Genomic DNA, 27,114 nt, shown 5'->3' with positions numbered 1-27,114 from the left:
GAAAAGCGAAAAGCAGGGCTCACCATCCTGTCTGCCCTTGCTAGGTAATTTTATACAAAACGCACCCCCCGCTCTCATTTTACATGGGAAGTCCACAGGCCAAGAAATGCAGCTAGCTTTATACACAAGGTCAGTAGACGCCTACAAGAGAACCTGCCCACGCAGGGTTGTCCTCAGGGCCCAGGTGAACAAGCCAACAGGTCATGAAGTGTCAACACGCTGGGCTGGGTGCACAGGAGGGCACTCAGGGGCCACGGGCACTGGCTCACAGGGGCACCCTGGCGCCAGGGCGAGTGCACCAGAGAGGGAGCCCGGGGCCCGGGCCCAGCCCTGAGCACCCTCCGCGCTGTGTGCTCCAGGACGCGCTGCTCAAGCTCTGCACACCGGTCTCCCTGATGACACCTGCCTTCCCTTTGCACAGGAGTGGCTTGAAAAATCATGTGAGAAAATGAAAGCACTTTACAGAATGTAAAACGGTTAAGTCAAACGAGATCGTTAAACCAGCACAACATCAGCTTTTTAAAACACCCAGCTGACACAGTGTCGGCTCCCTTACCTGGTAAGAAGAAACACATTCAGCCAAGAGATCAAAGTAACAAACTGGTACCATCCAGTCCCAAGCCACCAGAACACTTCCGACGCTGCCTTCCCTAGAAGAGAAAACACCAAAGGTCCTGTGGAGACGTTTTTAGCAAGAGCAAATCCCTAATGGACCAGTTTTGTGCAGATACACCAGAAGCACAGGAAGCGTGTTACCAGACACTTGAAAGTCTATCAAGATGAAGTTAGGGATGAGGCACACGGGATGATGCTTCGTCACCACAGCAGGAATGCCCATCACTCAGACAGGAACATAAAGGAGCCACAAAGCGACACGCCACACACAAGATACAAAGGGAAGCACCAAGTCCATGCACTCCCAAGCACAGCAGAAGCAAGCAGCCAGACTCATACAGACCCCACACCCCGAGACACGAAGACTGCCCTTGCAGCCTGAAGCACAGGATGCGATCGAGAGCATGTCTAATGAAGGGCAGAGCAAGCCACACGCGGATGAAAGCACGGAAAGCGAAAATGGATGTTTACTTGGTTAGGTAAACAGTCTACTGCAGGTGCTTAGCCGCCAAAAGCCAAGGAGCGCTAACACGGAAGGCCAAAGTAAGCACCTGGGGCGGCCACGGCCCAGCAGAGCGCCAGCAGCAGCATCCGGGACACGTGCCATCCTGCGGCTCCGGCCCTGCGCAGCGCCTGCCCCGAGAGCTGACCTGTGCCGGAGAGGGGGGGGCAGGAGGGGCACCTTCAGACACCAGCCCCAGCCCTGGGGCAGCGCCCGTCCGCACCACACCCGCGCGTCAGAGCCCACAGCCTCCCCTCGGAACAGCCCCTGGCTGGCCTAGCCCAAGCAAGACGCTGACACTGACTCAGGAGATCCCTGCTCCGGGTCGCAGCGGTTTTCACTCACTTCTGCCTACGGACATGTAGGATGTAAAATGCAGAGGTTTCTCACAGACCCGCGGGGGCTGGCTGGCAGCTGCCCTGCACACACGTGCCGCGGCTGCAGGCAGAACGTGTACCAGAGAGACACTGCCGTCACGCACAGTAAGCACACGCCCCGCGCGCCAGCAGTGAATAGGCTCTGGGTGAGACAGTGGTTACTCAGACACCAGAACGGAGTCTCCCCACACTGGTGAAAAGCGTCTCGGACTCACAACCAGCAGCCCCACTGGGTGACAGAATGAAGCACAGCAAGCTTTCTGCCAGACGTCGCGCCTGACACGAGGCAGAACGCTGCTTTCGAGACAGCGGTTCTCATTGTAGAGTGGCCACGGGAAGCTAAACACTCCCAGCATTTGCGTGCTGGCTCCTGAAAACGCTAAGTAATTCCAGCTCAGCTGATGTGTAGAGACGCATGGTGTTGGAGGCTCACCTTTTTTTTATCTATAGCTTCACGTTTATTAATTAACAACGAGAGACAAAAATTTTTGAAGTTCAGCTTTTTAAAAAGACTAGCGCCCCTCTGCCAAGAGGCTGGCAGGCATGAGCTGAAAGCACAGCCGTCTCTGCCGCGCACGGGCCGCACAGGCTCCGGCCCAGCCCCGAGTCCCGGGCGACAGCGCCCACTCAGGCCCGGCCTCTTCTCAGCCGCTCAGCTCACCTCGAATGTGCCCCTCTCCACACAGAGCAGCTTTTCAAGAACCATAGACTCCATATGTTAAACCAAAGTCACCACTTTCCTGTCGGCTTTACTAAGCCCTTGAATTTCAAGCACAAAGAAACAGTGGACAGGACCATCTCTGACACTGACTCACGACAGGCGTGTCTGAACTAGCAAGAAGGCAGCGCCGGACAACCTGCGTGGGCCAGGGCGAGCCCCAGGGTCCCTGCCAGCCCTCCTGGCCGCGAGCGCTGCGAGCGGGTGGCGACGTGCGTTTCCAGGCGCTTCCTCCCCTTACAGTCGTCGCCTGCAGGGGTGGGACAAGCAGTTAATCGGACAGATGGACACACCCCCTGTCAATCTCAACCGTGCGCGGCAACGGTGGTTTGAAACAGGCAGGAAGCTCAATTCACGCAAACTCCCAGCCAGCGCCGCTGGTGCTGCTGGCCCCCGGCCTGAGGCCCGCTGGCCTGCGAGGCCCGCCATACTTACACAGCGACGCCCCGTTTGCATGGAGGTGGCCGTCCTCAGCGAGGCGCGCGCTCTTGTCCGTCCTCCCACAGTGACTGGAATGAGCTGCAACACAGGTGAGAAGGGCTGAGCGGGACGGGCTCTGCAGGGCGCCGAGGGGCGGGGGCTGCCTGCCCGGACACGCCCGCCAGCACACAAGGTGGGCCTGCTTCAGTCACTTTTGAAACATCATTCTAAATGCTATTCAGATATTTTTTTTTACTTTGAAAAGGTCGTAAGAATAAAAAGATGAGCGTATTAACTTTTTATTTACTGTTTAAATGCTGATCGACGTCCAGGAAACGTCCAGAACTGCAGAGAGAGAGAGAGGTGCAGAGCAAGGCTGCAAGCAAGTGAGAGAGAAAGGCCGCACAGGTCAAGGGGAGGGCGTGAGCGAAGCGTCGCGTGGGAGGAGTGTTTTCTCCACCTTGAAAGCGCACGATTTGGTGCAAAAAGGAGGAAAAAATTATTTAAATACCTTCTGATTCATGGCTTTCTGACTCATAGCTTTTTGATTCGCAACTTTTCAATCTGTAAGTTTCTGATGCATAATTGAGCTTCATTAAAACCACTTGGAAAAGCTGCACCAAGAACGGGGCACAGGACGCCGAGGTGCGCACGGCCAGCGACCAGATGCCATCCCCGCAGCGGGCGGCGCGGCCTGCTGAGAGACCGTGAGCAGTCACTCTTCCGGCCAGGAGGGGCGGCGCACTTCAGCTCAGGCGGGGCCCGCCTTTTTTCTGGCCATGCCATGCAGCGTGTGGGGTCTGAGTTCCCCAACCAGGAACTCACCCTGGGCAGTGAGAGCTCGCAGTCCCAACCACTCGACAGCCAGGGCGTCCCCTGGAGCCTGCTTTTAAGTAGGCCCCTGCTCGGCAGAGCCACACACCAGCCGTCTCCAAGGGCACTGGCAGTGCCACACGCGTCTCTCCACGGCTGGCTGCGGTGGACACGGGCTCTGAGAACACCGCCGCCTTCAGAAGCTGGCAGACGGCCTCTGCCCTGACCTCTGGCCCAGCAAGCCCACGGTACTCCCAGCTGCAAGAAGCCCCTCAGAGAGGGGCAGCCCCCTCACAGGCGCTCCACAGCTCGTGCAGCAGGGGACGGGGACGCCGACACGGACACCGAGCCTCCGTGAACTCCGGGTGCCTGGTTGAGGGTGCCTGCCCGTCCCTGGCTCCCTTTCCACAGCACCATGTCAGGACAGACACTGCAGCCCCTGTAACCCCAACGCGCAGGGCGGCGTCTACAAGTCACAGCGGCTAGAAACTTCTATCACTAAAAAAGAGTTTCTTCACTGCGTGGCAGCTGAAGAATGAGGCTCGCTCCTGCCCCGTGACAGCCACAGGGTGGCCTGGAGACGGGCCCGCCGGGAGCAGGGAGAAGCAGCCCGGTGCACGCACCCCCACTCAGCTCTGTGAGGCCAGGCACGCGCGAAGCCACGGGGACCGCAGGGATCTGCGCGCGAGTGGTTACAAGAAGTAAGGTCGGGGCTCCCACCCTCTCCCCAGATGGCCTGAGTAAAGCATTAGGCTACTTGTGAAGTGGAGATCTGAACAAAAAAAAACTGGGACCAGAGACCCCGTCAGGTCAGCTTTGCGCTCCTCCACTCGCGTTCCTCTGCGTTTGACACCACAGTGTAAACTTTATTCAGAGATCGGTAAAAACAGGAAAAAATTAACGAGCAGGTTAATCCACGGCCTGTTTCACTGACAATCAAAAACACCAAAATCCACTTTTCATTCATCAATTGGCAACACTTAAAAGAACAAAAATACAAAAACTCCTACTTAGCGAGAGAACATGAATGGGACCCTCAGCTGGCCTGCAGGAGAGCAGTCCTGGTCAGTCTGCTGGGAGGTCAACGGGAACAATCTATCTAACCTGCTTTCAGCAGCGATGATAATGATTCAGAAGCTGCCAGCTGCAACAGTTTTTAAGTGTATCAAATTGCTGACTGGTTTCTGCAGAGGACAGGCTCAGTCAGAGCTGCTCCTTAGCATCCTGCTCTGTTGAACACTGCTCAATGTCCAAGGAAAGCATGTGCAAGGCTTTTAAGGCCTTTCTGGTGTAGCCCAGAAAGTCGTATTTTTTCTACAATGCACTCAACCTATCAGGTTTCAGACTCAGAAACTGCACGGCTCAGACAGGATGCATGGTGTGTAACACAGCTGTGCTGCTTTGGGCCTGCCTTCCCTGAAGACCTGTGCACGAACTCACGCACACCCAAAGAGAACACAGTTTGTAGACGTGTACAAACAGCAAAGCCTGAATGTCCACGTCCACACCAACTAAACAAATTTCAAAACAATCATAAATGCAACATTAGGCATCAAAAAGAATCTACGTTCACGGTGATCACCGTTTAACACGAGAGAACTCGCAAAGCCACCTACTGGAAGCAAAGACAGAAACATGCTCCGCGACTCTGCAGGAGCGTGCAGACGCCGAAACGACCCTCTAAAACATACTCCGCGTCTCTGCAGGAGCGTGGAGACGCCGAAACGACCCTCTAAAATGGCAGACAGCTCAGTCCACGCTATGCGACTTTCACCTCCTTGTTCCAGTGAACGGGTGAGGTGAAGGTCCCTCCAGAAGGGACACCAGACTGGGGCTGAGGAGGACCAGGGAGGGGCTGCACTTACCTGCGCTACTTAAAGATTCTGCAATGAGAAGGTAAGGAAAGAAACTGTGGGCTGGGGTTAGCTTATGATTATTATGCTATTTTGAGTACATATGCTCATATAACAGATTCCACAACAGTGGGACCTAAACCACACAACAGAGAGAAGAGCCTCCGCGTACAAGTTACAAGTTACGCTAATTTTTCTTCTTGCACACCTCTGAGGTTTTCAAAAGTTCTTTGATAAACATTTCCCTCAAATAATTAGGAACAAATGTTTTTCAAAGGTCAGTCAGCTGGCACGGGCTCCAAAGAGCACTGCTGTGGTCTACGACAAGGAGCAGTGAGGACAGAAGCTCCGAGACCCGTCACTGGTTTTCTCCCCCAAATACTCAAGACCGACTGAAGCAGGAAGTGGGGTGAGGATCCAGAAGCTCCCCCTGAAGACCCCACCTCCGGCGCAGTGGGGCTCAGGCCACCGTCCCCGGAGGTCAGGACGAGTGGCTGGCAGCCAGCGACAGAGCCGCAGCCGGGGCGAGCGGCAGACACAGCCAGAGGCGGGCGACGCCGAGGGCAGCATGTGGGGCGCACTTTCACCCTAAGGAGGGCGCTGCGCTCCACACGGCAACGGCGAGCCTCAAACGCAGCCTCAATGCGCGACGTGCGGCATATCAAGCATGAGGCCCGGGCCCCAGCCCCAAGGGAGCTCCCAGAGGACCAGCGGCTCGGGTGCCAGGTGCAGGCTCCGTCACTTGCCGGCAAGCGTCTGGAGCTGGCTGAACCTGTTTCCTGGTCTGCACGACGGGGGCGACGATGCCAAGAGCGACCACGACAAGGGGGACAGCCGTCCCGGGGGGCTGCTCTGGGGGCCGGGGAGGTCACAGTGCAGAGCCCCGGGCAGTGTGGGCGCGTGGGACGTGGGTCTCCATGGCACCCAATGCCCTGCCCTTCCCCTCACAGCATCCCCACTGTTCCGCCAGCCCCGAGGAGGGCAGGAATACAGCAACTGGCGAAACAGAGCTCCCAGCCACGGGGTGAGGTGCGGGAATGGAACGGGTCGGCCTGGGCCGTCCTCCTTCATGGCGAGACCCGCACAGGGGCGCCGCCCGCCCCCCGCACGGTTCCCTCCCGACTCTGTCCGCCTGCACGGCGTGTCCCCCGGCCCTGCCAAGCAGACCAGCGCTCGGATCACACAGACGCGGGGTCGAGGGCTTGGAAACAAGGCAGCGTGGGTTTCGAGCCAAGCGCTCCCAGCCTCCCACACCCAGAGGCAGAGAGCAACCGCAGCGGCCGCGGGGCCCCCGGAGGAGCCCCTGTGGCTGTGTTCTCCGTGGAGGCCCGGCAGAGGCTGGCTCTCTCCGGCCAGGCACTGACCAGAACCGGCCAGGCAGGCACACGGGGGCCCGAGGGCCTCCCCCGCCGGTCAGTGGTGGCCCTACAAGGCCCCCCGCCGTGCCTGCCCCTCCCAGAAGGGCTGGTGCGCCACGCGCCACCTAGCACCCCGTGCTCTGCTGGGCTGCCCCCGCGGTCAGGACGGCGGCCCGCAGAGACCAGAGGCGGCCCGCGGCCCGCCACCTCCTGAGGCACCCGGAGCCTGTGGCCCTCAGGAAGGAAGAGCGCGTCTGCACGGACCGCACAGCCCTGCAGGCCCACTCGGAACAGGGTTTCTCCTGCTTACTCTGAAGTTCAAACGGACAGACTCGCACACACTCCTAGGGACAAGGCCCACCACATCAACCGCAGGCTGGGAGAGGAGGGGCAGGAGCAGAGCTCAGCTCACTGGTGCATCTCTGAAAGGATCACTCTGAGCTCCCAGCAATGGTGAGACAGCGCAGACCATGAGGCCTCAAGACAAGGCTGGTGAGGAGAAAATGAAACAGCTAGTGTTTGGACACGAACTCTTCTCCTCACTTTTAAAAGAGCGAGACTCACGTTTCTGACTCCTGTCCCTGGAGTAGATCCTGGAGGCCGGGCCGTGCGCTGCAGAGCAGGTGGTGAGCACGCCCTTGCGCTCCGAGAGGAGGCTGCAGTCGCTGCAGGTGTAGCCGTTGCTCCCGGCCGCCTCTGCGGCTCCCGCAGCCACCTCGCCGTTTCCCTGAATGGCGACTTTATTCCCACCTAGAGTTTGCAAAGAACAGATGGAACCTGCTTGTTACAATCTGAAGATATCTAACTAAAACCTCCATCTTGAGAAACGTGGGGAAGAAAAGGAGGAAAATAATTACCTTTAAGATCTCCGTCATCGTCAAGACCTAAAAAACACATTTTTTTTGCTGTTGAGCTCAATCATCAAAAGCGGACAAAATGCACACAAGCAAAGATAAAGGCTACAGAAAGGCTACATAAAAGTTCATAAACGAGCATCACGGCCCTGGCCAAGGCTGACTTCCTCCAAGGCCCACAATTAATGGAGGTTCCTCTAGGCGCCTGCAGACATCTGCTTTCCATTCCAGGAGAAGGTGCATCTCTGGGGAAAATGCCTACACACACTCTGTCTCACACGCTTACACACCTCTCCCTCATCTTACACACACACACACCCACCCACCCCTCACACACACCACCCATTATCTCACACACATTGACACACCCCCTCACACACACCACGCCATTTCACACACACACACCCCCATCTCACACACACCACCCCATCTCCCGCACTCAGACACCATCTTTCACACACACCACCTCACACACACTCACACATCCATCTCACATGCTCACACACCGTGTCACATACACTCACACACACCCCGTCTCACACCCCTCATCTCGGTCACACACCCCTCATTTCAGTCACACACCCGACATGCTCACACCCCCGCCGTCACACTCACACCCACCCCCATCTGACATGCTCACACACCCCCGTCTCAGCCACACGCCCCCGTCTCAGCCACACGCCCCCGTCTCACAGCCACACGCCCCCGTGTTATAGCCACACGGCCTCGTCTCACATGCTCGCACGCCCCTGTGAGTGGAGCAGGCAGAAACCGCAGGGCCAGTGCGCTCGCCCGCTGCCCAGGCGCTACTCCACTGGGGAACAAAACCGAACCATGGTGTGCGCCAGGCCTCCCCAGACCAGCACACGCCATTTCTGGAGCCAATCCGATCTCCACGTGGCCTCCAAAGGGACAGCCTGGACGTCACGGGGACACAGGAGCTCTCGGCCCCCCAGCAGGGGCCTCTGCGGCCGCCATGCCCTCTGCAGTGAGGGCGGGGCATGCTGCTGCCGCCCAGGGGGCCAGGTCACAGTCACGTCGCCTCTGGAGTCGGCCTGTCTTCACCAGGTGCCTTCCAAGGAGTCAGAAACTAGCCCAGAGCCTGAAACCACGCTGCTGAGTGTACCAGTGACTGCGCGTCAACAGCGCACAGAAGTCCCGCATCAGATGGTCGTGAGCCTGGCCCGAGCCCTCCACGCCACCTTCCGCAGCAGGACACGCGCTTGGCCAAGGGAGGTGGTTTCCTGGCATTTCCAATCTGATTCAGGGGAAGGCCTCAAACGTTCGCTGGGCTCCCCCCACCAGGAAGGGGCAAATCGACAAACTGGCCACAATACCCATTGTTCTCAGGACAACCGGAGACATCACCAGAGACAACTCACCCCAGAAGTGGGCCACTTTGGTCTGCTCACGGATCAGAGACTCATCCAGCACAGGAGGCCGCAGACAGGCCGCGGCCTGCACGGTGCCCGAGCCGCTTCGGCTGGCAGCCGAGGACAGGGCCCTCCTCGAGCTGTGGTGGACGCTAAACGCCGACTTGTGTGCGCTGCCGCGCTGTTTGGTTAGCCTAAAGAAGAAACGGTGAGAAGCAAGTCAACAAACTCTGTCTAGCAAATGCAAATGACTGCCTTTCACCAACACAGGATCCCTGCCTGACAAAGAAGGGCCGTCACAGGAGCACTCTCTCACATCCTTCCTGCTACCTAATAAGCCACCTACTAATCTAAAAAAGGAACTGCTAAGCTGGGCTCCAATAACTCCTTTGAAAATTGTATGCACAGGTAGTTTTTGGATTACCTGGGGTCCCATGACCCCGATAGCTCAGTTGGTAAAGAATCTTCCTGCAATGCAGGAGACCCCAGTTTCGTTTCTGGGTCTGGAAGAACCCCTGGAAGAGGGAAGGCTGCCCGCTGCAGGGTTTCTGGGCTTCCCTTGTGGTTCTGCTGGTGAAGAATCCGCCTGCAATGCGGGAGAGCTGGGTTGGATCCCAGGGTTGGGAAGAGCCCCTGGAGGAGGGAAGGCTGCCCGCTGCAGGGTTCCGGCCCGGAGCGCCATGAGCTCGACAGTCCATGGCCCTCAAGGGCTCGGACGCCCCTGGGCGGCTTTCACTTTGCGACCCAAAAGGGGTTCAAACTTAAGAAACAAGTCACGGCACCACAGGCACACCCTGCAGCTTCTCAGTCACAGTGAACACGGAGCCGCGTCCAGCACAGTGAGGAGAGGCTGCCACCAAATCCTCTCTGTGCTGGGCTCACTGCGACGATGGACAGGAAGGCCATGAGGACAAGCTCCCTCCCCTGCACCCCAGGGACGGAGCGGAGACGGGGAGGCCCCCGAGCACACAGCCCAGGAAGCCTGGTCCTGGAGTCCCGGGGACAGAGATGCAGCCTGTCAGAGCCGGGGAGCCCGCAGCCGGCCCAGTGTGAGCCCCGAACCAGGATGCCCAGGAACACTCCTGCAAGTGAGCTGCATGTGGCCGCAGGGGGCACAGCCTGCACGTGTGTCCTGTGGATGGGGAGGCGGTGCCAGACGCTCACGCCCAGCCCTACTGCCAACCCAGAGGCCCGTCCCCTCACCAGTCAGCAGCCCACTCCTGAGAGACAGCTACTCAGGCCGGAGACCTGCCGCTCTTCACCGAGCAAAGCTGAAGGACAGCGGTCTCTCTCACTCTTCATCTCTAAATGGCACAGGGGCCCCGCACACTCCTTCTTGTGCACAAGTAACTCTCCACACGCACGTGCAGAGTTCCGAAATCAAGTCAACAAGACAACCGTGAACACAGGTGGACACCTGAACTGAGGCGTGTGCCCATCGGTCCGCAGAGTTCACAAGCAGCCTCCAAGCGCCGGCGACACGGACGCCGCAGGGCCGCGCGACGGCGGGCAGGCCCCTTGCTCCCCACTGGGAGCCTGCACGCGGACGAGCGGGGAGCACTGGCCCGAAAGCAGGGGTGTCCTCGCCCTCTAGACCCATGCAGACAGCCCGCACACCCCAGCCCTGGTTCCAGCCTTGTCCACAGCTGAGCTAGAACCACGTGAGCACCTATGTGCACACGCGCAGCGTGAACCGCCAACACTGAGGGTCTGCAGGCCGGAGCGCGGTCTCCGTCTCGCTCACCTGGCCGCGCCGTCCCCGGCGGGGCCGTCCCCGGCTGCGCGGGCTGTGGTGACCAGGCGCAGACTGCGGCGGGACATTCTCGGAGAATCAAATACAGGATCCAGCTTGTGTTCAGTCTCGAAATCCAGAGCATCAGAAGAATAGCTTGAACTAGAAGGGGAAAACCTTGTTAGGGATAAGCACCGGTCACAGCACCACTTTGAAAACGAGCTAACAGAATGCGCAGCTAGTGTGAATTTTTAAAAGCAGCCATTAGGGTGTGAAGCCTTTCCTACAAAGCAAAAGCAAGCTGGGACCAACTCGGCCCACAGCTGACACTCCCTCCACGGGCTCCGACCGCAGCCCCTGCCTGGGGTTCAGGTCTAGGGCTGGCTCTGGCAAGTGCGAGAGATGCTGAAGTCACCGGCACCCCGCCATGGGCCGCGAAGTCAACCCTGTCAGGAGACTACAGCCTTCACTGCCAACAGCAGCCCCTGCCTGATAACGCAGTTAATGAGACAGGGAGCCCAGGAAGCTGCTGAATAATCAACCAGGAGAAGAGGAGAAGCCGGAGACTGAGCCGCCAGCGCCACTCTGCGTCTAACTCACCGTTAAGTCCAGAGACGAACGGTGCAAAGAAAACCCACTTCCACGTAATTACCTTAAACCAAAGCACAGGCCCTTCTGCGCCGCTAGCAAGCGTCCCAGATCCGGAACAGGAGCGGAGAGCCTGCTCAGGGCCCCGTGGGGGCGGGGGTCCTACCGGCAGTCCAGCAGCGGGGCAGGACAGTGAGGACTCCCCACCTCCAGGAGGTGAGCTGACACCCCGGCAGGAAGGAGGAAGGTGAGGGAGAGGCCACAGCCGCCACAGGGAGCAAAGCAGGGGAAAAGTAAATCGCAGCCCAAGGCAAAGGGCTGCGGAACAAAGGCCTCCTGGAAGCTAGAGGGGGACCCGCTCCCCGGAGGCCCTGGGCAGGCCCGGTGGTTTATCTGCAGGAGGTGGAGACTCTGGGGACACCTGGGGGGATCTCCAGAAGGCAGCAGAACAGGCCCACTCAAGACAGCGGACCCCCGGGCCAAGGGTCCGGACACCCGGGGGAACCAGGGGCACAGGCGTAAAGTAAATGGTCTTGACATTTCTGCAACTTACTTTGTATTATAAAAATATTTCCAGAAGCGCCCCTGGTGGTTCAGTGGTAAAGAATCTGCCTGCTAACGCAGGAGACACGGCAGGATCCCTGATCCGAAAGATCCCACGTGCCACGGCAGCTAAGGCCCTGCACCAACCTCCTGAGCCTGGGCGCCACCACCCCTGAGCCCCTGCTCCTGAACCTGGGCACCACCACTCCTGAGTCCCTGCTCTGGAGCCTGGGCGCCACCACTCCTGAGCCCACGAGCTGCGACTCCCGAAGCCCGTGTGCCTTGGAGCCCGTGCTTCACAAGAGAAGCCGCCACAGTGAGGAACTTGTGCGTCCGTCACAACCAGAGGGCAGCCCCACCCTCCACAGCTGGAGAGCAGCCCGTGCAGCCCCGGAGACCCAGCACAGCCAGGAACAAAGAAACAGGGATCACAAAAGACTCTTCAGAATCCAGCTCATCACAGACTCAGACCTCACACTGCGCTTAGCCGCTCAGCCGTGTCTGACCCTTTGCGACCCCATGGACTGATGCCCACCAGGTTCCTCTGTCCATGGGCTTCCCCAGGCAAGAATACTGGATGGAGTAGGTTGCCATTTCCTTCTCTAGGGGATCTTCCCAATCCAGGGATCGAACCCAGGACTCTCGCATTGCAGGCAAATTGTTTACCACTTGAGCCACCAGGGAACCCCACTGGTGGGCTTTAGGTCTGACACTGAAAAATGCTAAACCAACAGAAAATCAATACAAATAGCTCCAACTTGCTGTATCTACTGAGGCATCACCTGTAACTTAAGGAAAAGGTTCTTAACTTTAGAGGCTGGAGTGGAGGCAGGACAAAGGCTGCACTAACCCACACTGAATAGTGAGGATGCTGAGCTCAACATAATTTTAATGCAGAATATAGTTATTACTTTTTCCCCAAAATTACTTTACATAATTTTCTTAAATGGAAACTGTAATTATTTCAAGTCAGAATTCACCACGCAGATGTGGACCAACACCCCTCCACCAATGTCCTCTTCCCAGATGTGGGCCTTGACCCCCGGGGCACTGGGGTTCCCATCTGGGCTGGCTGAGGGCCAGAAGGTGCCTGCCGCCTGTAGAGCTCTTGAGCCTGAGTATCACACACCCTCCCATGAACTGGTCCTCTCCCAGGCGCTCCTCCTGTGCCCTCCCAGGCTGCGAAGTCACCCTTGCCCCCACCTCGTCCCCTTCCTACCATTGACCACAAGGCCTCCAGTGTCCCCTCCCAAACCTCGCACCCTGCCCAGCACTGCCCGAGCCCTGCCCCCATGGAGTCTCAGCTGAACGTCTGCCAGGCTCTGCAGAGCTCTGTCCCCGTTCTCGAGACCCGCACAAGCCTGGTCCCACCCCACCCCCCCAGCCAGCACACCTCAGCTCACCGGCCTTTCCACTCCAGTCCTCACCCAGCCCTCGGCCCTGCTCCAGTGACCTGACCAAAACAAACAGTGCTGCTCTCCCGGGGGAGAGATCCAGAGAAAGGGGTGCTTAAAAACTGGCTTTAAAATGGATCATAAAAACAGATAAATAACTATAAAAACAAAATTACATGGGTTATAAAAACTAATAATAAAGTACCAGAGAGTTACTTTTATGCTCCACAAATACAGAATAAGGGCGAGCTTTACTTGAGCTGGCCCACTCCTGTTCTAAAATACTAGGACTTTCCATGAAACAGCACGTGTTACTATGGAAAAGCCTGACGTGATTTAAACTGGTGACTGAAAACTCAGATCATTAACTGTCAGCTTTGACTAATGTTGCCACAAAGCCTCCTTCTTGAAGTATCTTCCAACTCTAAGCTCCAACCACATGGCTGATTTTCGGAAGACACGCCGCGGGTAAAGCTGGCGCCCGCACCTTCCTTGTGTGCTCTCAGCACCCCGCCAGGACCCGAAGGCTTTCCTGTCTGCTACCAAACCCTCCCAACCTGGGAACATCTTCCCTTTGCTGTTGGCCCATCACGTTACCATGCTTAAGTTTCATCTCAACCGTCCTTTCTACTTAGTAAACTAGAAAGGCAAAGAGCAAGTCAACACCTCTTAAGACTCGGACTTCCAGTCACAGCGCGAAATCACAATGCAGATGAAGACCGGAGGCCCAGCACCCGCGCTCCGGGGACGAGGCTTTGCCAAGGCTCTGCGCAGGGCGCCGCCTCTCAGAGGCAAACCACTCTCCAGGTTACTTCTGTTAGCTTTAAACTGCTCGGCCGTCAGCATAGATCACAAGCCCCAGCATAACACACAGATGTGCTCGAGACCACAGCCGCCTGGGTGGAGGCTGAGAGAGTCACTTGCAGTGATGGATCACTGAGTCATCAGAAGCGTTTGGTTTTCAGAAAAAAAACCCTCACAATTTCCACGTCAGTTTAGCAGTTTTGTAAAACCAGAGCATGACATAAAGTTCACAGACATTTTCACTTTCAACACAAAGCAGCTGGGTGCGAGTACCATAAAAGCCCCAATGACCCCACGGCGTTCAAGACCGCGCACACGTGCAGCTCACCTGAGTGCATACGTGTAGCCAGTGTTCTCGGGAACACACTGGGGAGGGGTGTACGTGTGGAGCCGAGAAAAGTCCATGTTCACGGTCTCAAAGCATACTGCAGAGAGGGGGAAAAGCAACGCAGGCTGTTAAACGCTGGACACACAGAGGGGCCCTGTACAAACTGACTGCAGAGCCGCCAATGCTGATCAAACGGGGCCAGCTGAAAGTTAGAGCAGGGCTGCCTTCTTCCTTTTAAGTAAAGGAGACACGTTTTCTCATGGCTCCCAGTCCAGAGTGTAGCTAGCCGTCAGACTGGGTTCCCTAAGACGACGAATCTACAAAAGCGAAGGGGGAAACCCTAGACTGACCGACTGAAGATGGAGCGAAGGCACAGAGTGGCTCGGAAGCCCCTTCAGGGCGTAGCTTCTAAAGCCCCGAAGGTGTCAGAACGTTCTCCTGCCCTGGGGCCCTGGGAATAAATCTCCGTTGCCACTAAGTAAACAGCGCTGACTCTTGCCCCATGGCCGAGACCACCCCCATGCATTCCTCCAAAGTGAAGTTTTCAATTTCAAGTGCCTCAGAATCAGAAGACCCAGGCTGAGTAAGAGATAAGCTACAAGCTCTGGTTACACTTTTATTTTTCCCCAAAGAAAAACACAGATTATTTTTAAATCTAAAAGTTTTGCACATTGTTTTCAAGAGTGTCATCTAGATTTCTTTGAAATGACTCAAATTTTCCTCTGGCTAAGAATACACACTTAAAAAAAAAACAACACACACCACCACACCCTCACAGGCGTAACATGAACCTTAATCTGCTCCTCAAAAACCGAGGACGATAAACCTGGAAAAAAGCACTCACGCATGAATGACCGATTGCTACAAACTCAGCCAAAAGCACTTAAACTCACCCCAGATTCTTTGAAACAATCCAGGCAGACCTTTAAAAACCGAGTTCCCACGGAAACAAACACCACCGCTTACACTGCCCCGCTCCTAGCTGGGGAACCGGCTCATCGGCGCAGGCAGCACACGCGCCAGACAGGGCAGGTCACTCTATTAATAGACGCCTGGAGCTCCTGCTGCACAGAGCAGTGGCTGCGCGGAGCCCCCGTGCGTGCTCGGCACCCGCCCCTGTGCCTCCCTGCGCCCCACCGGCAGCGGAGCCCAGGTGCGGCGCGGGTTCCGCAGGCGGGGCCACACCCAGCGAGGGTAACAATGGCTCTGCCGGAGACCCGCGGGCGGCAGCTCACCAGGCAACCAGAGGAGCGCCGGCAGGGCGGCTGCTCCCAGCCCAGCTTCGTGCCCAAAGCGGCCTCCCACTCCGCTGCCTACCAGCCCCTCAGCGCCGTCCCCAAGTGAAAGCTGTCCTCGCTGCCGCTCGCTGTAACGGCAGTTTTATTGCGTCATCTCCGATCCTGCACCTCTATAAAAATTGTTTGTTTGGTTTTGGCTGTGCTGGTCTTCGCTGCTGCAAGGCTTTCCTCCAGCTGCAGCGAGCAGGGGCTGCTCTCGCTGCAGTCGGCACAGGCTTCTCACCGTAGCAGCTGCTCTCGCTGCCTGTGGAGCGGGGTCTCGGGCACCCAGGCCCAGCAGCTGGGGTGCATGGACACGGCTGCTCCTCGGTGCCTGGATCAGGGGTCGAACCCGTGTCTCCCGCATCAGCAGGCGGAGTCTCCACCATGGGCCCACCAAGGGAGCCCCGCTGCAGCTGATTCTGGCCAACTCGCATTCAGCACACCCTAGTGAGCTGAGCGTCCGGATCGGTCCACACAAAGTTGCTTGCAAAGTAACAGATGACTGAGTGGCAGGTGGCCGAGAGCCAAGCGGCACTGAAGCACCATGACGATGACATGGAGACGTCAGAGTGGCCAGCTGAGACCAGGGCCGGGCTCCGACGGGTCTGGGCTCTGACCTGAGCTCTGCCACGAGCTGACTGCCCGCCTGCGACAGCTCCTCATACTCAGAAGCTGTGAGATCGGCGGCAGCGCTCCAGGCGAGGCCACTGAAGGGCTGCAGGGAGGGCCAGCCTGAGAGTCGGCACAGAAGAGCCTGGGGCGGGGGGAGGCCACTCGGAGAACTGACACCTTCTTACTTTATTCTATTTGCAATTTATCTATAATACTTTCTGATTTCATTTAATTTAAGTATAGTTGACCTACAAGATTTCAGGTGCATAGCAAAGTAATTCAGTTACACATACGTGCAAACATATATACGCAAATACATACAAAGTATTTTTCATGCTTTTCCATGACAGGTTATTACACGATATTGACTACAGTCCCCTTTGCCATACAATAGGTCCTTGCTGTTGGCCTAGTATAGCCTTTTTATTTAAAAAAAGTTACATTAATATGTTCTCACGTTTTCATCTATCTAAAAGAGAGAGAAATTTCTAATGCATAACAGTGTTTCCAAAAGCCGCCAAAGGCAAAGGGCCAGCTGCAAGCACACTACTCAGCCTGGTTCTTCCAATCGCCGAGACAGACGAAGCTGAGCGATGCCACCCTTGTCAGCCTTAACGGAGGCCTTCTGCCACAACTCAAAAAGAAATGTGACTCCTTGTCTCTGAAAGAAAATTCTATCCAAGAACCAAGTGCAGCTACTGGCCATCAGACGAGTTTCCTACCACGAGCAGGACAGGGTTACAGCAGCGGCCGAGCGGACATCCGACGGGCGACAGCACAGACACAAGCTGGGCGCCGGGCCAGCGGAAGGCTGCTGGCTAAACGTTTCACGAGGGGAGCTTCAAACGCAACAAAACGCCCAAGGGTAACACCGTGGTGTGGACGCCCACGACTCTAGACCAGCCGCGGTCTGGAGGAAAGGCAGGCGGGAGACAGTGGAGCAGGCCTTGGCCCGAGCCGGTCGGACCCCAGCGGCCACAAGGGTGGAAGCAACGGGGGCCTGTGGCCGGGGCTCCCGCTCTTCCCTACTCATTCCGACTTCACTCCTGTAAGCACACAGGCTTTGTGTTCAGCACACACGCGTAACATCGTCTGCAGAACCCAGCCCTGTCTAATCAGACCTGCGGCCCAGGGAAATGCCGCCCTGGCCTTGACTGCCTCCAGCGCCCAGAACACCACCTCTCCACGCAGATCCTTCCAAAGCAGCAGGTGGGTACAGAAGCCGCACCAAGCTTGACTCAGAAACACGCTGTGGGGTGAGGCGCGCTCCCCCGCGCTCGGTGTGGCTGCGCCATGGGGCACGGTCGCTGCTGCTCCTCTCCACACCCAGCTTATCCCGTCATCCCTGCCGCCTCACTCTTCCTCCCTGGACACATCACAATACAATGAAATTAACCTCTAGGTCCTTTCATAAAACACGAACATTAGACAAAATTACAGAATAAAGGAAAGCAAAAGAGAATCAAATGATGCGTGTAAAGCGACACCTGACACACGGCAAACACTCGACAAGTAAGCTTTCATTATCTTGTGCAGTACGGTTACAAAGTCTGTTTTAATTGTTTTTTAAAGAAGGATTTTTTTTTGGTCTTCTAACAATCCCCGAGATGGAAGAGTCACTCACCCTGGCCTCAGTGAAAGAGAGAGCCCGGTGGCAGCTCAGACAGCCACACCCCGGAGGCCAGCAGGACCCCCGGCAGCGGTCTCCCCGCTGCAAGGCTCGGCGTGTCCCCAGAGCTGCTCCCGGCTCCTCTTACACCATCGCTCCTTCAAGCCTGAGTGTAACCTTAGAGCCTTCCCACTTGCAGCAGGGCCTGAAGGTGGCCTCAGCCTGTGACTTGAGGGAGATCAGATTTGCACTTATAATCTGAGCAGCATCGAAAGAGCAAGTGAAACAATGAAGTGAAAATGTGTTCATCAGCATCAGAAAATCCTGAAGAGAATTCCAAGCCAGCATGTTGCCAATGCGTGTTTATAAGGAGCTTCCGGGCAGGCTGCACCGTCCCCACTTCTCTAGACTCTCGGGCCACGCCCTTCTCCCAAAGCTGTCACCATCGGCTCACCTCCGCACGGCCCACGTGTCCTCTGAGCCCCTAACGTGGACATGGGGGGTGGAGCTGGCTCACACCAGGGCACCTGTAGGCCCAGCAGGCTAGCATGGGTGGGGGGTGCAGAGCTCACCTCCGCAGACGAAGCCGGGATTGGAGAAGGAAGCTCCGGCGTCGCCCTCTGCTCGTGTCCCAGCGGCCACACACGCAGGCCAGCACGCACGGGCAAAAGAAGGTCCTCTGTCTAGGCTGCAGACGCTGGTCTCAAACCTAGGAAATCAAAGAAGCGTCTTTACCAACATGTAGATCCTAGCGGGGCTTTAAAGTATGAGTTACGATGCCTCATCGGGGACACTTGGCTTCTCCTTTAATGCTCTCCCCCTGCCCTGGGCACACTGTAATATTCACACCATATGGGAGATGTGAAATACAAAGTTCAGTTTTTGTTCTTGAATGCTTTGGTTAAAAGTGAATTTTAGTTCTACCACGACATATAATTTGAATCTCTACTATTTAGAATATTGGTACTCATCTAGTAACAGCTTAGAAAACATGCCTGAAAAATATTAAAAATTACAAGTCACATGGTTGAAAATAGAGACTGAAGTAAATGGCAATACCAAAGAAAGAAAATAAAATTGTTAATAGCCGTGAAATAAATTAGCACAAAATATTTTTTTAAGACATGCTATCGGTTCTGAAATAAAACTAGAAAAAAAATCAAACTTTAAAAATGGTCTGAGCATTTCTCCTCATTATTCTGGACCACAAGCATCACCATCTAGCAGACAGTTGTCACTAAACCATGTGTGAGACCACCAGAACTTGCTCCAAAGGCACCCTGCTTATAAAGACAACCATGAACTGATGGGGCTGCTGACCAAGTGGCTGAGCCCAGAAGTGAGCCTGACGGACACAGGCTGACACGGCTTCCCTGCACAAATCCTCGGGAGCAACACGGCTGCCCTGTGAGCCCCAGCCGGAGGCCCCTGTGAGCACCGCACCTCACCCTCAGGAAGCGCAGCCGTCCAAGGGGACGCGCCGGACGGCACCCTCCCCTCTGGGGGCAGCGCCAGACACCATCTGCCGCAGGACGCGGGCCCTGAGCTGAGCTGAGCTGACGGTGGAGGCACGGCCCGCCCCAGGCTCTCGCACCGTACACGAGGCCCAGCCTCACTCCCACCAGCCCTGCCCAGGGCTTGGCTGTCAACGTGCACTTGGGCAATCGGGTATTTATCACATGCCTTGTAGAGAAGAATTTTAAAACTAAAATTCAGAGGTGCCCTTTAAAAATTAATACTATAGTGATTTTAAAAAAATCAGTACTATATCTTATGGGTGATTTTGGCCTCACCGCAGGGGATGTGGGATCTTAGTTCCCTGACCAGGGACTGAACTCGCGCCCCCTGCGGTGGGCTTAACCACTGGCCTGCCCAGGAAGCCCTGAGTACTCTACTTGAACATACTCACTTTGCTCAGGCTTAATCCTGTTAACACGCCTAACCCAGAGACTAAACATGTTAGTTATATTTGCCCGCAGATTAGAAAAAACAAACTGGCTTAGACACCACTGTTTCCCAAATATCGTGTTCAATGGAATCACTTCCGCAGCAGAACAAGCAGGAGCGGCAGTACCTGCCTGTTTTCACTTTCAGGAAGCAAAGCATTGCTAGTTCACGGAGAGCCATGGTTCACGGAGAGCCATGGTTCACGCTCACGACCTTGTTATTTAAAACAGTGAGTCAGGAACAAACGCGTATTGCCTCAAACTGCGTGAAAGGCCTTTACAGAATATCTCATAAGCCTCACACACACTTGAATATATGCTTTATGTACACTCGAATGTAGTGTTAAAACTTCAAGAAAAATACCACACCAAATTTAACTGTAAATTACAGAGAATGAGACCCCCCCGCCTGCGGCTGCTGGGCACTTTTTTAAAGGGCAGGTAGATACCACGTGTAACCCAGTCACTCTGCCGTCCACCTGAGACACAGCGCTGCTCATCAGCTATATTCCAGCACAAAATAGAAAGGTTTAAAAAATAAATAAGGAGGAGGTTTTGGTCTTATAATTTAAACAATTAACCCAGTAACTATTATTTTCAAAAAGAAAAAGAAGGCTGGTCTTATCTGTGAAGCGGTGTGAGGCGGCCAGACCCGGGGTTCTCCCTCGGGGTCAGAGCCTGGCCCCCGGGCTGCGGCAGGACTCGGCCAGTCACCAGCAGCAACTCTGTACTGACAGCTTCCAGCCAAGATCTGAGGTTTCTTTTTTCAGAAATGATGAAATAGGAAAAGAGGCAGGCATGATAGCGGAGTTTTCGGGGAAATAACTCCTTCTGTGAGAAGATGCGTTATCACCTGCTTACATCTCCCAAATGATATGTGCTCCAGATGGTTTTAATAAAACCAGTGTTTCCTCTCACAGGGAGATCTGCCTCAGTGTCTCAGCAAAGGCAACTTACTTTCTGCCCAATATTGTAAAGGGTCCTTCTTCTCAGAAGACAGAAAACATGACCCCACACCTCTCAGACCCAGAGAGCACTGACTTTCCTTCCAGCAGTGGGGTCAGAAGAGATGCGCCCGGCACCTGCCCCGGAAAGAGCTCGGCGACCGCGCGTGACGGAGGGCCTTCCGGGGCAACGCCGGGTGGTGGTCCGGGGCCCCCACACCCCACAGGGCTCCTCGGGACACTAGAGGCCACTCTGACGGGCGAAGCCCTCTGTCTCATCCTGGAGAGGCTTGCCTCTCCCGCACCGTTGCCAGGAGTTGGGTGGCACATGCCTGGGCTGGCCCCGTCTGCGGCTGAATAGACGCGTGTGGCCGGCCGAGGCTCAGCCCTGCCCTGGAGGCCTTCCCAGCCCAGAGCCCGGGGACAGGCTGCCACGGGTTCCGCTGCCCACGCAGATCCGGCCTCCACACTTCCCGCCATTTCCAACACACCTACTCCATCCTCCGCCCTCTGCACACCTGAGGCGCATCTGACTCGACTTCCGCACGCTCACCCACTGAGTTCACGGGGAGCGACCGCCACCTCCCTGGACAGCGGTGCCCTCTCTTGGGCCAGCCCTCCGCCCCCGCCCCCCACCATCTCTGGCTGGCTTCCTGGGAGCGAGCGCCCCTAATTTCCCCCTATGCAGTCTTGCCTTCTCAAGCCAGAAAACTGCCAGAATGGTCCAAAAAGAGATTCAGCCATCTCCCTCCCTTCAGATCCCATGGCTCCACCTCCCAGCACCCACATCACAGCTTCACCGAGAGCCTGGGCCCAGACGGCCCTCTCTCTCTGCTCTGTTTGCGTAGAGCCCCAGTGCCCTTCTCTCGTCTGGGACGCCCTCCTGATCCCGATTCCCACTCCCTTGGTCTCCTGACACCCCAGCTGCGCCCAGCTAACTTCTACGCACCCTCAGGCTACAGCTGAAAGACCACGTCCAGGAAGCATCCAACTTACGGGCCAAGTTTAGAGCTCCCTGGTGTTTAACCACATAACAGAAATGTGCAATCTGTTGATTAACGAGTCTTTTTCTCCAACTAGACTGTGAACTCTCTGAGGGTAGGAGCTAACCCTGACCTGTAGAGCCGATGGGCATCACACAGGTGCAGACGAACGGGAGGAGTCGCTGCTGCCACACTGCTTTGCCTTTAACCTGGAAATACTCCTGGCTCCCCTCACCCCTCTCTCAGCACCCCCCACCCCGTGCTGGATGAACTCCGAAAGAACAGTGCGGGTCCGCACATCTGGTCCCCACACTCCTTCTCCTAATCAACCTGAAGCACTTCGTGTGTTTCCTCATCTAATCAGAACTGTGGCGACCGCTGCTTCACTTCCAACTATAACTGGGAACAACCAGAAACAATAATTACAGGATTTTCCTGCAACGGTAAATGTAAACACTTAATCCACACCATTTCAGGATCACCCTTTTTAACGCTCTGTCCTCCTGCACGTGAAGTACCGGCCTAAAAGTGAGTGCTCACCAATACTAAAAGGGTTTGTAGTATAAACAGCAAGTAAAGAAACCTTTAGATAGATGTTTTTCGTATTTCTAGATAAGGCTCCCATTTCCAATAAAATTAAAGATCAAACAAGGAAAACAGAGTGACTGAGAGCAGAGAGGCCTTGTTTTGAAGCCGTGTGTGCCCTGGGGAGCCCCTCACGGCACCCGGGGAACCACTGACCCACGCTTAATTACTCTCACGCGACTTGGGTCTTGCCCCTGCAGCTTTACTCTGCACAGATACCTAAAACCATCTGTCACATGGTTCTCACTCCCTAAACTAAAATTCACTCAATAACGGCTCATGGAGTGCCCGTATGCCACTAAACGAAAAACAAAGCTCTCAAAAATGAGCAGGGTTACAGACACAACTCAGACTGCAAGCCTGACTAATGAGTCACACAGGCCACTGAGCAGAGCAGTGAAGTCCTGCACTGATCACAGTGAACAGCAAGTCACAGACAGCGACACTGTGGTCTATACTTTGTCTAGCCTACATTTATTTTGGCCCAAAGGAAGTAAAGTTTCAGATGGAGCCAGCCTAGCCTCTTCTATCTGGACATCAAGTGGGCTAAGCTGTCCAAAATAGCAATGAGCTCCAAACTCAGGAAGAAAGAGAGGAAGCAAACGCAGGTGTTTTCAGTCGAGAAGAGAATCCTGCAGCCCTCCCGCAGGAACCGCGGAGCACAGCCACTCTCCAAAACGCCCACAGCAGTGTCGCGCGCGCTCGCCTGGGATCACTGCTTCGCTTCCACTGCCCTGCGAACCCCAAGGTGGGTGCTCAAATTTCTGGTGTGTTCAGGACCGCTCAGCTCGTCAACAGTAGGCCCCATGAAACACCCTGCAGTTCTCTGGGCTCTCACCTCTCCCTGAAACACAGAGGTGCAGACAGGCGCTGCAGTGCCGAAGCTGGCTTCATCCTGTCACCACTGCCGCCCAAAGTGCCTGCCGTTTATCGAACAGGAGAAAAAAACAATAGCAAGAAACTTGGAAACTAGAAAACGGGTGGATGAACGAAAACTGACGCAGGCCAGAAAGGGCGGACTCGCAAGCTTGCCACGGGCAACACTGAGGACGAGCCCAGTTTTCATCACGGAATCCCCAAAACCTGAAGACGGCGACAGCTGTCAACACTTGGAAGGACGTGGAGTGGATCAAAATGCAGGACGGCTCAAACACTGAACGTCTGCTTAAGGAGCAATTAGGCAAAACCACGGGATCATCTCAACGGTGCAGGAGAAGCATCTGCCAAAATCCAACAGTTCTTCGCGACAAAAACATTGAACAAACTAGGAAAAGAGAACTTCCTCTGACAAGGGGATTTACTAAAACTTACAGCTAACACCACACTCTATGGTGAAAGGCTGAAAACTTTCCCCTGAAATCAGAAACAAAACAAGGACATCATTTTCCCACTGCTATTCAAGATTGTACTGGATCTAGCCAGAGCAATTAGGCAAGAAAAAGAATAGATGGCATCCAAATTAGAAGGCAAAAACTAAAATTGCCTCTATTCACAGATGGCATTATAAAAATTTAAAGAAATCACAAAAATCTATTAAGACTAGTAAACTGAGCGAAGTTAAAGTTGCAGGATACAAGATCAAGACACAAAAACAAGTTCTATTTCTATTTACTAGCAATAAGCAATCTAAAAATGAAATGAAGAAAACAACAGCTCTTAAAGTAGCAACAAAAACAGTAACAAACTTAGCCAGAGGCTGTGAGCCTGTTCCTCACCTGGAGCACCCCCCAAAAAAAAAAACCCAGTAACAAACTTACTTGGATAAGTTTAAGAAAGTATGAAACCAGTACATCGAGCATGATAAAATACTGCTGAAAGAAATGAAAGACATAAACGAGCAGAACGTCTTCTGTCTTCTGTCTGCATATGCCGGAAGACAATGGTGTTGGCCAAACAATACTCCCCTAAGCAAGAACAGATTCAACGTACTCGCAAAATCAAAAGGCCTGTTTTTGTAAATGGTAAAGCTCATATTTAAATTCATATGAATTGCAATGAATCCTAAACAGCCAAAAACAGTGTTGCAAAAGAGCACCTTTGGAGGACTCTCGCTTTCCGATTCCAAAACTTACTTCAAACGTGTTCCCGTCGTAACGACAGACACACAGGCTACCAGGGCAGAACTGACAGTCCAGAGATAAACCCATACGTTTACGGCCACCGGTGCTCCAGAGGGTGCCAAAGCCAGGCAGCAGGGGAGGAGCAGCCTCTCCAATACATGGGGTTGGGGCGTCTGGACATCCGCAAGCAGAGCTGGACCCTGACCTCACCCCATACACGAAAACTGACTCAAAATGAACTGAAGGCCTACATTTAAGAGCTGAAACTACAAAACTCTTAGACTAAAGACACAGAGGTTCGCCTCCACGACCCTGGATTTGCCAACAGTCTCTTAGATACGACATCCAAAGCGCGAGCAACAAAAGAGAGAATGTATGTGGCTCCATCGGCAGGGTGAGGGGGCAGCCCAGAGAGAGGAGGGCGGTGCGCGCAAGCCGTGTGTCTGGTGGCTTCATCAGCAGAGTGAGGAGACAACCCAAAGAAGGAGGAAAGTACACGCAGGCCGTGTGTCTGGAAGGGCCCGGCACTCGGGAGAGCTCTCACAACTCAAAAGGCAAAGAGCCCAACTACAAGATGGACAAAGGACGAGAACGGACACTTCCCGAGAGGAGACACATAAATGGCCACCAAACACATAAGAAGACGATCACCATCAGTCACTGTGGAAATGCAAATAAAAATCAGACTGACACACCACCTCCCAAGTACCAGCACGGCCGCAGTAAAGCAATACAAGATGGAAACAGTGTTGGAGAGGACGTAGAGACACTGGAACCCTCGCACACTGTCGGTGGGAAGGTAAAGCGGTGCAGCTACTGTGGAAGATAGTTTGGTGGTTCCTCTACAAATTAAATAGCTACCATGTGACCCAGCAGTGCCACTCCGCTACTGATACATACCCCAAAAATGAAAACAGGTGCTCGAACAAAACCTTGTACACAAATGTTCATAGCAACATTATTCATAATGGACAAAAAGTGGAAACAACTCAAATGCCCACTAACAGATGAATGGATAAGCAAACTGATATATTTGTACAATGGAATATTATTCAGTTGCAAAGAGGAATCCAAGTTCTGACACACTCTACAACACGGATAAACCTTAAAAACGGTCTGCTAAGTGAAAGAAGTCAGCGTAAAAGGCCACATACTGTAATAACCCATTTGTATTAAAGAAAAAAAATCCAGAGCAGACACAGTCACAGAAACAGAAAAACCCTTAGCTGCTGCCAGGGGCCACCTAATAGGCACCCGACTTCCATCTAGGGTGACGAAAAAGTCCCACAACCAGACGGTGACGGCTGCACAGCGCTGCCAGGCGCCGCACAGGTTAGAACGCAAACTTGGTCAGGCGTATTTTTTACAACTTAAAAAAAGAGCAGTTAGCTACTCCGCATGGATCCCCTTCCTGCCTCCCCCCAGAAAAGACTGGGGCATAAAACCAAGGGCTCTCTAGACCAGCAAGTGAGAGGGGCAGCCGAGTTCTAGACTGCCTTCCTGACACGGGGGATAAGAGAGCATTTCCTCTCCAATGTGTGAAGCCCACACCACAGTCTTCCACTCTTAAAATGAGGCAGGAGATTGCGAAGCCCTTCTCTGGACCTCTAGAAACTCCAATCAAAGGACCCAAGGGCAGCGACACTGGGTACGGCTCAAGGAAACCCAGCCCGCCCTCTCAGCCAACGGCGGCAGCCCCAGCGCAGGTGCACAGAGCTCCCCCAGGGCTGGGCAGGTGAGCGGCAGCCCTGGGGCCGGACAGCAGGCCTCAAGCAAGCCAACACCTAGGCCACGGACGGAGAGAGAGACGCCAGGGCGTTCAGAAACACGACTCAAAATTCTAGAGGAAAAAACAGTAACGACCAAACCAACCTCGGGGAAATGTGCAACCTGGTGGTCAAAACAAAACGCTCAACAAACGAGTCAGGAGACTAAGGAAACCTAGAAAGTCAAACAAGAAGACATCGGTGGAAAACAGGAGATAAAGACAACAAACCAAGAGCTCCGATGCCCAAACACAGCAGCATTTACGAACAACAGGAAAAAAAATTAAGAAAAAAAGAATAAAACTAGCAAAGCAAATACATCGAGAAAACTAAATTCTCCAGAACTTCCCAGTCTCCCCGCGTTTCCAGACTTGAACGAACTCTGAAGGGTCCGGAGAACCGGACGAAAACACAGGCGCACCGCTCACGTCCCGGAGCCCCGAGGGCCGGGCCGGGGGAACGGGGCGGGCGCGGAGGAGCCGGCGCGGCGCCGGGCACCAGGCCCGGCCCCCGCCCGACGTCGGCCCCCGCCCGCAGCGCCGGGCGCGCGCGGCCCCGGGCCGGAGCGGCGGGCCGGGCGCGCGCGGCGCGGGGGGCGGCGGGCCGCGGCCTGAGCGGGGCCCGGAGAGCGTCCGGCGGCGCTGAGGCGAGGCCGCGGCCGTTGGCGACCCCGCCGGGGCCCGCGGCCGCCGCTGCCCCCGCCGCGCCCGGCCCGCCCGCCCCGCGCCCCGCCGCAGCTCACCCGCCTCGCGCCGCGCTCGCCGCCGCCGCCGCCGCCGCCGCCGCCTGAGGCCTTGTCCGCGCCGCCCAGGCCCGGGGGACCGCGCCCCTGCCGGCCAATCGCGCGCCGCGCCGGGGAGCAACGCGGGCGCCCACCAATCGCGGGCGCGCGTCTGGAGGCTCCTCGGCCAATGCAGAGGCGGCCTCCCGAGGGCCCACCCAATCGACGGCGGAGGCCGAGCCGCGGGCGGGGAGGTGGGCGGGCCCCCAGGGCGGCGCGCGCGCGGACGGGGCGGGGCGAGAGGGCCCCGAGGCGGCGCGCGGGGGGTCTTCGCGC

The 27,114-nt window shown here is 55.5% G+C and overlaps 1 protein-coding gene across 2 annotated transcripts in view; it reads right to left on the bottom strand.

The window, feature by feature from the left end:
• SUN1 (Sad1 and UNC84 domain containing 1) overlaps positions 1-26,842 on the bottom strand; it is a 41,462-nt gene extending 14,620 nt beyond the window's left edge. Inside the window, exons 1-12 of one of the 2 annotated variants that reach the window (XM_052663897.1) lie at positions 26,800-26,842; positions 18,346-18,482; positions 14,273-14,369; positions 10,628-10,777; positions 8,893-9,077; positions 7,514-7,540; positions 7,221-7,406; positions 3,144-3,329; positions 2,648-2,731; positions 2,352-2,462; positions 1,167-1,265; positions 557-650 (exon numbers count right to left, since the gene is read on the bottom strand). In XM_052663897.1, the coding sequence (XP_052519857.1) occupies positions 557-650; positions 1,167-1,265; positions 2,352-2,462; positions 2,648-2,731; positions 3,144-3,329; positions 7,221-7,406; positions 7,514-7,540; positions 8,893-9,077; positions 10,628-10,777; positions 14,273-14,349 (1,199 nt within the window). In that variant the 5' untranslated portion in view covers positions 14,350-14,369; positions 18,346-18,482; positions 26,800-26,842. Of the gene's footprint in view, positions 1-556; positions 651-1,166; positions 1,266-2,351; positions 2,463-2,647; positions 2,732-3,143; positions 3,330-7,220; positions 7,407-7,513; positions 7,541-8,892; positions 9,078-10,627; positions 10,778-14,272; positions 14,370-18,345; positions 18,483-24,303; positions 24,345-26,799 lie in introns of those variants that run through there. The other variant, XM_052663903.1, reaches the window with a different exon arrangement.
• Between the last annotated feature and the right edge of the window lie 272 nt (positions 26,843-27,114).

The sequence above is a fragment of the Budorcas taxicolor genome, chromosome 2, assembly GCF_023091745.1.
Source record: "Budorcas taxicolor isolate Tak-1 chromosome 2, Takin1.1, whole genome shotgun sequence".
Lineage (NCBI taxonomy): Eukaryota > Metazoa > Chordata > Mammalia > Artiodactyla > Bovidae > Budorcas > Budorcas taxicolor.
The sequence above is the reverse complement of the archived record's forward strand: the minus strand, read 5'-3'. Positions and strand labels throughout refer to the sequence as shown.